The 12,600-nt window shown below is 42.6% G+C and overlaps 1 protein-coding gene across 1 annotated transcript in view; it reads left to right on the top strand.

Annotated features, from left to right (window-relative positions):
• Positions 1-12,510, top strand: part of brinp2 (BMP/retinoic acid inducible neural specific 2) — a 288,092-nt gene extending 275,582 nt beyond the window's left edge. The window contains exons 8-9 of the mRNA XM_088349920.1: positions 976-1,282; positions 6,356-12,510. Coding sequence (XP_088206046.1) covers positions 976-1,282; positions 6,356-7,177 — 1,129 coding nt within the window. The 3' untranslated portion in view covers positions 7,178-12,510. The remainder of the gene's footprint in view (positions 1-975; positions 1,283-6,355) is intronic.
• Positions 12,511-12,600: the final 90 nt, after the last annotated feature.

Raw genomic sequence — 12,600 nt, 5'->3', positions numbered from 1 at the left:
ATAGATAGATAGATAGATAGATAGATAGATAGATAGATAGATAGATAGATAGATAGATAGATAGATAGATAGATAGATAGATAGATAGATAGATAGATAGATAGATAGATAGATAGATAGATAGATAGATAGATAAGCTGGATAGATAGATGGATAGAGCTGGATAGATAGATAAAGAGAGATAGAGAGAGAGAGAGGGATAGAGAGATGGATAGATAGATAGATAGATAGATAGATAGATAGATAAGATGGATTGATAAGCTGGATAGATAGATAAGCTGGATAGATAGATGGATAGAGCTGGATAGATAGATGGATAGAGCTGGATAGATAGATGGATAGAGCTGGATAGATAGATAAAGAGAGATAGATAGAGAGAGAGAGGGATAGATAGATAGATAGATAGATAGATAGATAGATAGATAGATAGATAGATAGATAAGCTGGATAGATAGATAAGCTGGATAGATAGATGGATAGGCCGGTCCAAATTGTCCCTAGGTGTGAATGAGTGAGCGAGTCATCTGTCTCTGTGTGCCCTGCGATTGGCTGGCAACCAGTTCAGGGTGTCCCCTGCCTACTGCCCGATGATTGCTGGGATGGGCTCCAGCACCCCCGCGACCCTACTGAGGATAAGCGGTGCAGCTAATGAGATGAGATGAGAGAGAAGGATATGGAGTACAAAAATACCCAATATATTGTTTGCTATAGAGTATTTAAATAGTGCTACGGAGAATACACACTGTAATAAAAATAGGGTAACAAGCAAATATGGGGGTGGGGTTTAATGTGGGCTTTTACTCCCCCGGGTGGAGTTAAAGAGCCTCATGGCATGAGAAAGAAATGATCTCCTCAGTCTGTCCGTGGAAGAAGACTGTGACAGCAGTCTGTCGCTGAAGCTGCTCTTCTGTTTTGCTGGTGTAAAAAAGGTATGACATTCAAACTTCAAAGTCAAATTTCTGATTTTTTGTGCAGGCCGCTCAGCTTTTGGTTAAGCAAGGCTCAGTCACTTCTCTACTGCAATGACCACGGCATCTTGGGATCTTTCTCCGAAGAAGTCAAAAGTTGCAGCTGCCCGATGGAACAGCCGACTTGTCAGGGTGCCATTCCCTGCGTTGTCGGCACTACCTTCACCTCCTGCTCCGCTTGTGCCACGGACAACGTCACCCGCTGTGGATCCTGCCACCACGGCAATCTCCTCCATCTTGGTTCCTGTCGACCAAGCATCGCCGCCTCCCTGGACCACTACCTGACCTTCGATCTCGACATGCCTGATGCTGAGGTTTCGTCTTTTCCAACATTCTCAATTTATGGGGTTTCATACCTGAAAATACAAAATAATAATAATAATCACTGTAGAAGGAAAAAATACATGCAAATATAATTCAGTAAAATAATACATTTTATTATTCAAATTATGAATTCATTTTCTGCATTAAATTATTGTTGGGAATATACGGATTAAAGGCATAACCACAAACCTGTCTTTTTTCATTTTCTCATTTTATACTTCCGTTTTTTCTTAACTTCTTTATACAACAATAATAATTCGTAATATAATGCATCAAAGCAAGTGAGCCGTTTGAGAGCCGGCTCTCTTTAATGAGTTGAGCCAAAAAAGCCGGTTCTCTAAAAAGAGACGGACTTCCTTTCACTCCATAACTACCACATGAAATCCGAGGCGGCAGAAGCATGCGCACAGTAGCATCAAACTACTCGCTTCGTTTGCAACGGAAAAAAACGATACCGAGATAGAGGCTACTGCGGCGAACTGGTTTGACTTGATTGATTTGCCATTTCGTGATAGTCGGTACCCATAATTGACAAATTTGCGTTTTTCCGTACAGATTTCCTTGTACGCCGTACACGTCTTAAAATGCATAATAAACGTACTTTGTACGGCAGAAATGTACAAGTTGACAGGTATGTTAGTATTATGTGAAATTACAGTGGGACATCCGTTATGTAATTTATTTGTGACTATTTTCCAAGCATTAAGCTTTTTTTCCTTAACTTCTTTATACAACACAATAATTCATAATATAATGCATCAAATCAAGTAAGCCGTTTCAGAGCCGGCTCTCTTTAATGAGTTGTCCCGAAAAAGCCAGTTCTCTAAAAAGAGACGGACTTCTTTTCACTACACAACTACCACGGAAGGATGCATGATGGGAAATCCCTAGGCAGCAGACGCATGCGCACAGTAGCATCAAACCGCTCGCTTTGTTTGCAACGAAAAAAAACAATACTGAGATAGAGGCTTCCGCGGCGAACTCTGACTTGATTAATTTGCTGCTTCGTGATAGTCGGTGTACACCGGATGGTACCCATAATCGACAAATTTTCGTTTTTCCATACAAATTTTCTCGTACCTCGTAAACGTCTTAAAATGCATAATAAACGTACTTTGTACGGCAAAATCGTACAGGTTGACAGGTATGGGGTTCATTTTTTTTTGTAATTCTACGTTTAGCAAGTCAAATCTATCAGTTCCTACTCATGAATACCTTTTTTGCAATCATTTCTCAAAGTTGTGAAGGACAAATAAGGAAACAAACTATTACCTAACATCATATGCGATAAATGGAACGTATGGCATTCGACAGTAAATGAAAAGCAGTCCAAACAAAGGCTAGTTGCTATTTATGAAAAGCATTACTGTCACTCAAAGGATAAAAAAATGCACGGTGACTGTACAGGAGATTGGGCAATACATAAACCCAAGGCTTAAAAGTTAAAAGCAGAGAAGTTTTGCGATTGACTTTGTGGAACATTATTTTTTTATTTACTTTAGAAATGAAATTCCAGAAGCCACAAAGAAATGCCAATGCTCCAGAATTTATATGTAAATGGTGGATGGTCCGCATTTATATAGCGCTTTTTCAAGTCAATGAAGACCTCCTAAAGCGCTTTACAATGTGCTTCACACTTACCCATTCACACACACACTCACACACCACTCAGCTATGCAAGGTGCCTACCTGCTTATTGGGGGCATTAGGGATTCAATGTCTTGCCCAAGGACACTTTGACATATTACACGGAGGACCCGGGAATCAAACCTGCAACCTCTTGATCCCAAGACGAGCACTCTACTAATTTAAAACTGTTTTTCTTCTCATTTTCTATTTTTTTTACAACCATAGTACCAATTATAGCAAATAGTGCATTCTAGTTTTAATAAGAAGAAAATAATTATACAACCTAAATTGTCTAAATCCAAACTCATGACTCCATTGTGAAAACGGAAAAAATATTACTGGTATTATAAATATTTTATCGTAGTTGTGAATCAGTCAATCAGCTTTTCTTGTCTGTGTCATGACCAGAACAGAAGTAGGACCCAAAAGCGTAACGTTACTCACATATTTATTGAACTATAGAGGAAAGGCAGCGCTAGCTATCCGGTGCTCGCTGGACGTGGGAGGCAAGCCTTTCACAGGATCGGAACGTGTTCCGAATGCGGAAGTGGAACTTCCGGAGAGGGAGATCGTAGTGTAGTGATACGGAAAAACAGTTTGTTAGCCGGGACGGGAGATCAGAACGTGGTCGGGGTCAAAAAACGGGTTGTTAACCGTAACGGGAGATCGAAACGTGGTCGGGGTCAAAAAAGACGGGCGTATCAGGAACGGACGACTAGAAACAGGTGACAAAGCGGGACCCACAGAAGTCAAAAATGCTTGCCTTGTGGAAACAGAGGTTCACTCACTGACTGACAACAGGCGAGTGAAAGGACTGAGCTTAAGTAGGGCAAGGAACCAATCAGGTAGCCAGCAGCAGCTGGCGCCAAACAAACGGGCACAGGTGAATGTAATGAGTCATCATGACAGCCTGATGTTCATGCAAACTGGACTTGATCAGCATACACTAATTTTAGCATGAATACCAAATATGACAGGTTTAGCTAAACATTAGCTGTTATTGTTATAACGATACACAAACCCCACTATCATAACATAACAATTATCACAATAATGTGTGAGATCACAATAATATAAAGAAAAAAAACACAGTATTGTCATGAACAAGAACCAGATCAGGACCCAAACGCGTGACGTTTCTCACACAAGCCTTTTATTTTACGGTAAATGAGGAGTCATGCACGTTAGGCAACAGTCTGGCGTGAAATGATAGGAAGCCAGAGGCCGACGAGATCAATACCAATTGCCCAAGTAGATATCGGACGGATGGGGTCGATACCGGACAGGACGGGACAGACAGGATTGATAATGAAACAGGATATTGAAATTAAACAGGACAAACTAGACGAGAACGAAAACTGGAGAGAATAATAAACAGGACGAAAATAGATGGTACCAATACTGGAAACTGATATTAAACAGGACATGAAATAGACTGGAACAATACCGGACAGGAAATACCAACAGGAAACAGGACTGAGTCAAAACCCACGTCTTGCTGGGTAGAGGTTCATTGACGGACTGACAGAGGAAGAGTGAGAGCACTGAGCTTAAATAGACGGAAAGCCAATCCGTCAACAAGCCGCAGCTGGCGCCACATGGGCAATTGGGCACCATGGTAACCGGGACGAATATTAAATTTAAGAAACTAAAAGAAAGTCGTTTTGTTTACTGATCAACCAGAGGCATAATTTCTATTAAACACGACTGTACAAGTGTCTATCCATGAAAGGTTGCCAGAATTGCACTATTTTATTACAATATAGCTGCTTCGGATAGCATCACAAAACCGTGTTAATTTCATTATTGCAGTATCATGATATTGTAATTATCTTTCATTATTTCCAGCTATCCAGTAGTGACATAAAACTAACACGTTTGGTGGACAGGTGAAATCCTTGTACCGGTAATCCAGTAGTCACAAAACTAGCACGTTTGGTGGACAGGTAAAATCCTTGTACCGGTAATGTCAGGACCAGAACAGAAACAGGACCCATCTCCGTAACGTTTACCACAAGTTTTATTAAAAGAGAGAGGTAGAGCTGCGCCCACGATCCGGTGTTTGCTGGATGCAGGAAGCAAGTCGCCTCACACTCGGACTGTGATCCGAGTACAGAAGTGGATCTTAGTGAGTGATAGCGGTTTCAGGGACGGAAAAACTGGTCGGTAGCCGGGACTGGTAGAGCAAAGCGTGGTCGGAGTCAGAAACGAGTCGTAAGTCAGGACGGGAGAGTAGACGTAGTCGGGATCAAAAATGGGTCGGAATCCGGGACGGGAGAGAAGACGTGGTCTGGATCAAAACAGGTCGTAGCAGGAGACAAACGGGAGCAAAAACGGGACAGGCGGGAGTCAGGTTCGAAATAAGCTTCTATCTATCTCCCTTGGTCATATCCCTCAAGAAGGATGATTGACAGCAAGACACACACATAAAATAACAATGAAAATAAAGGGGAAATAAATAGCAAAAAAAAAAAGCACCCTTTTGCCCTGTGGTGAGGGGCCCTCTCCTTGTGAGAGGTAAGATAATTCTCCCACCATGGTCCGCTGTGTGTCGTAAGAGGCGACTAAAGTGGAGGTGTTGTGGAAAATAGACTTGCATTTGTAGAATAGAGTTGCATACATTTAGAAATGTAGAAAGACTTGCTTACAGTAGTGAGGGAATGTTGACATCATTTCGAGAAGGTCCTTGGCAAGACAGTTGAGTTTCCCTAAAAGGGCATGAGACCTGCAAGGTCCCTCTGAGCAAACTGAGGCGAACAACATGTCCTAATAAGGGTACGACAACATCTTCCTTGTTGAGACGTCAGATCTCCGCCGCCTCTTGGGTTGTACTCAAATTGAAGCTATAAAAGCATTGTTATGTCTGGAGTTCTCTGAGTTCTTTGGGATGACGAAATAAAGAGCTCCCCCTCATGGCAAGCCTCGGTGTACTTGATTAAATCACGTAAGAAGACTTAAAAGATATCGAACCTGCATTTTCTCCTACAGAGGGAGCGAGGGGACTGGGGATCATCTCCTCTCTATCTCTACTCCCTAAGAGACAGCAAGGCAAAGAAAGGCGGGTGGGAGACCGAAAGGTCTCACAAACCCTAATTATAGGGTCATTAAATGTGAGAGGATGTGGAAGTAAAGCGACTGAGTGATAGAAAGGGGAGATCGGAAGGATGATGACTACAAGGTTTTGAAAGGTCTATGTGTTAGCCTCGAGTGAAACAAAGACGAAATAAGCTTGCCTTGCATAAACAGAGGTTCGCAGACGGACTGACACTAGGAGATTGACAGTACTGGGTTTAAATAGGGACAGGGAGCCAATCAAATGAGCGGGCACAGGTGATTCACATCGGTAATCATGACAAATAAATATTGTCAATAGGTTACATTTGTTATATTTATCCAGTGCTCCCTTTTAAATATTTTTGTTGTTGTTGTTTCAGGTAAAGTATCTACTTCAGCAGCTCGACAGCAGAATTGAAGTCCACGCCATTTACATCAGCAACGATGTCCGCCTGGGAAGTTGGTTTAATCCCGCTTGGAGAAAAAGGATGCTCCTTACTCTCAAGAGTAACAAAAATAAGTCGAATCTTATCCACATGTTGATGGGCATGACGTTTCAAATATGTCTGACCAAGAATTCAACCCTGGAGCCTGTGCCAGCCATTTACGTGAACCCTTTCGGAGGAAGCCATTCCGAGAGTTGGTTCATGCCTGTGCATCAGCCTGACTTCCCCAACTGGGAGAGAACTCGACTGGAATCTGTAACGACAGCGCAGTGCTACAACTGGACCTTGTCACTGGGTAACACATGGAAGTCCTACTTCGAAACCGTCCACATCTACCTGCGAAGCCGCATTGTCACTGATGATCCGACAGTCAATGAAACGCTCTTCTACGAACCTTTGGACATGGATGACCAGACGTCTAACCTGGGTTACATGAAGATCAATGTTCTGAAGGTTTTTGGATACAGCATGCACTTTGATCCCGAGGGCATTAAGGATTTAATACTCCAGCTGGACTACCCGTACACACAAGGTACACAGGACGCCGCCTTTTTGATGCTATTGGAGATGAGGGACCGCGTCAACAGGTTGGCCCCACCGGCGTCTCAGCCACTGGACCTTTTCTCATGTCTGCTGCGTCACCGACTTAAGTTGTCTGCAGGAGAAGTGTTACGCATCAAAGAAGCTCTTCAGATCTTCAACTCAAAACTCCCCAATGCGTCCCCTGAACCTGAGATGGCCCAGCTCTGCAGCTAACTGGCCTGGCACTCGGGACAGGACAATAATTTCCTGAGTAGATGTTTTCTGGGATTTTATTGGCATGAGCAACATAGCTCCCAGAAAACCTTAAACCGAATCATCAACTCCCATGATGGACCGGAAATGACGGTCCCTTTGCTGGTTTCCAGGGCCGTTTGTATCTTGGACTTTCCGACTACCTGAAGCCAACCGTGAAAGCATGTTCCCCACCTGTTGGAGAACATCAAGCCTTGTTCAAGTGCTCTACTGAACTTTCCAGAAGGCTTACTTTTGCTACAACTGTACATGACAGCTGGGTGGCTCATGGAAGTTCTTTGTCTTGTAAAAAGGAACTGAATTTCAATATGTATAAAGGAACTCTTGAGGGATCAACATCATTGCACCAGTTGATAAAGACCGTACTTTTTTTTTTAAATAATAATTTCCTTTCCTTTCAGAACTATTCAGAGAGAGGAATAATGGATCTACTTTAGATGTGCATTGAACCGATGGTATGCTAACATTTTGATAACCTTTACAGTCTTGCTGTCATTGGGTATTCCTTTTTAATCCCTACCTTCTCTTTTTTTCCTGATGTTTTAAATCTTGTATCTATGCTGAACAACTGAGGAGTCTTTAAGGGTTTGCTCTTTACTTGGTGATGTGTTTTTACCTCAAGAACCCCCAACACCCTCAAAGTAACACATTGCCAATGCAAATAGTAACACAGTAAACATTGGCTTGCGAAACTATTTGGTCCCTTAGAACTCTGTGACATTTTGCCACATTTCAGACTTCAAACATCAAGATATAAAACTAATTTCTTGTGAGGAATCAACAATAAGTAGGACACAATCATGAAGTGAAACATACTATATAGGATATTCTAAACTGTTTTAACGAATAAAAAACGAAAAACTGGGTGTGCAAAATTAGTCAGGCCCTTTACTTTCAATGCAACAAACTCTGTCCATAACTTTAGTGAGGATCTCTGAATGATTCAATGTTGATCTAAATGACTAACGATGATAAATGGAACCCACCTATGTGTAATCAAGTCTCTGTATAAATGCACCTGCACTGTGATAATCTCAGAGGTCTGTTTAAAGCGCAAAGAGCATCATGAAGAACAAGGAACACACCAGGCAGGTCTGAGATACTGTTGTGGAGAAGTTTAAAGATGGATTTGGACACAAAAAGATTTCCCAAGCTTTAAACACCCCAATGAGCTCTATGCAAGCAATAATATTGAAATGGCGGGAGTATCAGACCACTAAACTACCAAGATATGGCCGTCCCCCTAAACTTTCAGCTCATACAAGGAGAAAACTAATCAGAGATGCAGCCAAGAGGGCTACGATCACTCTGGATGAACTGCAGAGGACTATAACTGAGGTGGGAGAATATGTCCATAGGACAACAATCAGTCGTATACTGCACAAATCTGGCATTTATGGAAGGATGGACATTTATTCAAGATATCCACAAAATGTGTCATTTAAAGTTTGCCTCAAGCCACCTGGGAGACACAACAAGCATGTGTAAGATGGTGGTCTGGTCAAATGAGACCAAAATTGAACTTTTTGGCAACAATACAAGACATTATGTTTGCCATAAGAGCAGCACCGCTCATCACCCTCAACACACCATCCCCACAGTCAAACATGGTGGTGGCAGCATCATGGTTTGGGCCTCCTTTTTTTCAGCAGGGACAGGGAAGATGGTTTAAATTGATGGAAAGATGGTTGGAGCCAAATACTGAAAGAAAACCTGATTGATTCCGCAAAAGACCCGAGACTGGGACGAAGATTTGTCTTCCAACAAGACAATGACCCAAAACATAAAGCAAAAGCTACAATGGAATAGTTAACCAAAAAACATATCAAGGTGTTCGAATGGTCAAGTCAAAGTCCAGACCTCAATCCAATTGAGAATCTGTGGAAAGAACTGAAAACCGCTGTTCACAAATACTTTCCATCCAACCTCACTGAGCTCCAGCTGTTTTGCAAGGTGGAATGGGCCAAAATATCAGTTTCTGATAGAGATATACCCATGTTACTTGCAAAAGATGGCGCTACAAGTATTAACTCAATGGGGCTGAATCATTTTGCACACCCAGTTTTTCGTTTTTTATCCGTTAAAAAGTTTTTAAAAATCCAAGCACTTATTATTCTCAGAACACAAATGAGTGCTTTTGTCAGAGCAAAGTGTTTTCTACTTCATAATTGTGTGCCACTTATTGTTGATGCTTCACAAGAAATTACAGTTTTCTATCTTTATGATTGAAGTCTGAAATGTGGCAAAAGGTCACAAAGCCACTGTATGTTTTTTTTTTTTTCTTCTTTTCGGATGAAAGAAATTCCGAGTTGGTAATTAAGAAAAAACAGTTTCCTGGTACAATGCTGTAAATAGTGCGTCATTGAACTTGACATGTGAATAGGTGCACATTGCTTTTAGATGACCGAGTGCAAAGACCAAAAAAAAAGAAAGAAATGTTTATAACAAATCATGCCTTATATGGAGTCAGTGTTGTGAGAAGCACATTCAGTTTCAGTGTTTGATTTCCTGGCAGGTTATGTATTCTTTGAAGGTTGCTATTTTTTTTTTTCGAGACAAAAACAAATTATTGCTGTTTACTAGAATATCCATGGGAACGCTGGTCACATGGCTTCATTTGCATCGATTCGGTAATGTGAAAACGTTGATCGTGTGCACCGGTACTAAATAATGTAATGTACTGTATTTGTTCATCAATGGCCCTCTGGGTGGAATTAGACGGGCTCTCTGCACCTGATACAGTTGTTATCACAAAAAAATATTCATAAAGTTTTGTGATTTTTTTTATTCATCCACAAAATAAAACTTGCAATGTTATTTGCCAGCTGCAAATTTCAATTTTTGTTAAAGTTTTTTATTTAAAGGGCAATGTTAATATTCCAGAGTCTTGTAACAATGATCATGCTTTTGTTACTGGAAATATTTCTGTCGTTATTAACGATAACATTTTGGATGTTTGAGATCAAACCTCCTGTGTGGAGTTTGCATGTTCTCCCCGTGCTTGCGTGGGTTCCCGCCAGGCAATCCGGTTTCCTCCTACATTCCAAAAACATGCATTCCGGGTTAATTGGCCGGTTCAAATTGTCCCTAGGTGAGAATGAGCGAGCGAGTTGTCTGTCTATATGTGCCCAGTGATTGGCTGGCAACCAGTTCATGGTGTCCCCTGCCCACTGCCCGAAAATAGCTGGGATGGGCTCCAGCACCCCCATGACCCTATTGAGGATAAGCGGTGCAAATAATGGATGGATGTTAAGTTAAAGGCAGCACAGCAGCGCAGTGGTTATGGCGTTTGCGGTACAGTTCTGAGGTCATGGGATCAAACCTTCCTGTGAGGAGTTTGCATGTTCTCCTCGTGCCTGCGTGGGTATCCTCCGGGCACTCCAGTGCCCTCCTACATTCCAAAAACATGCATTCCAGGTTAATTGGCCGGTTCAAATTGTCCCTAGCGAATGAGCGAGCGAGTTGTCTGTCTATATGTGCCCAGTGATTGGCTGGCAACCAGTTCAGGGTGTCCCCTGCCCACTGACGGAAGATAGCTGGGATGGGCTCCAGCACCCCCGTGACCCTACTGAGGATAAGCTGTGCAGATAATGGATAGATGGATGTTAAGTTAAGCACGGCAGCGCAGTGGTTAAGGCTTGTGCGACACAGTTCTGAGGTCATGGGATCAAACCTTCCTGTAAGGAGTTTGCATGTTCTCCCGTGCTTGTGTGGGTTTCGGCCGGGCACTCCAGTTTCATCCCTTGTTCCAAAAACATCAGGTTAATTGGCCTGTCCAAATTGTCCCTAGGTATGAATGAGCGAGTGAGTTGTCTGTCTCTATGTGCCCGGTGATTGGCTGGCAACCAGTTCAGGGTGTCCCCTGCCTGCTGCCCGAAGATAGCTGGGATGGGCTCCAGCACCCCGTGACCCTACTGAGGATAAACGGTGCAGATAATGGATGGATGGATGGATGTTAAGTTATAGGCAGCACGTCAGCGCAGTGGTTAGGGCTTGTGCGATACAGTTCTGAGGTCATGGGATCAAACCTTCCTGTGAGGAGTTTGCATGTTCTCCCGTGCTTGTGTGGGTTTCGGCCGGGCACTCCAGTTTCATCCCTTGTTCCAAAAACATCAGGTTAATTGGCCTGTCCAAATTGTCCCTAGGTATGAATGAGCGAGTGAGTTGTCTGTCTCTATGTGCCCGGTGATTGGCTGGCAACCAGTTCAGGGTGTCCCCTGCCCGCTGCCCGAAGATAGCTGGGATGGGCTCCAGCAACCCCGTGACCCTACTGAGGATAAACGGTGCAGATAATGGATGGATGGATGGATGTTAAGTTATAGGCAGCACGTCAGCGCAGTGGTTAGGGCTTGTGCGATACAGTTCTGAGGTCATGGGATCAAACTTTCCTGTGAGGAGTTTGCATGTTCTCCCCGTGCTTGCGTGGGTTTCGGCCGGGCACTCCAGGTTCGTACCACGTTCCAAAAACATCAGGTTAATTGGCCGGTCTGAATTGTCCCTAGGCGTGAATGAGCGAGTGAGTTGTCTGACTCTATGTGCCCGGTGATTGGCTGGCAACCAGTTCAGGGTGTCCCCTGCCCACTGTTCGAAGATAACTGGGGAGGGCTCCAGCACCCCCGTGACCCTACTGAGGATAAACGGTGCAGATAATGGATGTTAAGTTATCCCCCCCCAAAAAAATAGTTTTGCGGGAAATTACTTCCCAATTATTTTTTTTTTCAGGCGTCCACTCACCAAAAACAGCATAATACATTTAAACTGCAAAGAATTTGCATGTCTTTTTGTTTTTTCATGTAGTTTTTTTTCAAAGCTCAATTATTTTACAACCTACAGCAACTTTAATGTACTAAATGCAGCCATGAGAGAAAAAAAAAATGGTGGATCGGAACGGATCATTTACATTAAATATTCTATATAGTATATGAGGCTGTACGCAGAATGTGGACAGCTCGGGCTGCTGGGAAATTCTTTTCTGCCTTTTTCCCCAAATACTATTCTATTTAGCCCCCCCAAATGTCAGATTCACCGTAGCCAACTGCTCTCACATTTATTTCTCCTTTAAATATCATTTTCATCACACCATGTTATCCACCCCATACCAGTCGCTTGTCTCCCCGTAAACCATCTGGAACGTTCCATCACCATCTGTTGGCCCTGCTCCACTTACCACAGCCTCCAGGGATTTATTTTCCTCAGGTTGTGGAGCTTGTTTAAAAAAATGTTACAACGTGGCATTGATGTCTTATTGCCAAAAAATCCTCTTGATATATTATTACAATAAATGTTATTACTTACTCTTTTGTGCTGTCTTTTTTGAGAATCGTTATTACATTATTTTTGCAACTCTCTGTCATGATTACTGATGTCACTCTGGGTTCTGATTG

Source organism: Urocampus carinirostris, chromosome 1 (assembly GCF_059441175.1).
Source record: "Urocampus carinirostris isolate Australia breed hairy pipefish chromosome 1, RoL_Ucar_1.0, whole genome shotgun sequence".
NCBI lineage: Eukaryota > Metazoa > Chordata > Actinopteri > Syngnathiformes > Syngnathidae > Urocampus > Urocampus carinirostris.
The sequence above is the reverse complement of the archived record's forward strand: the minus strand, read 5'-3'. Positions and strand labels throughout refer to the sequence as shown.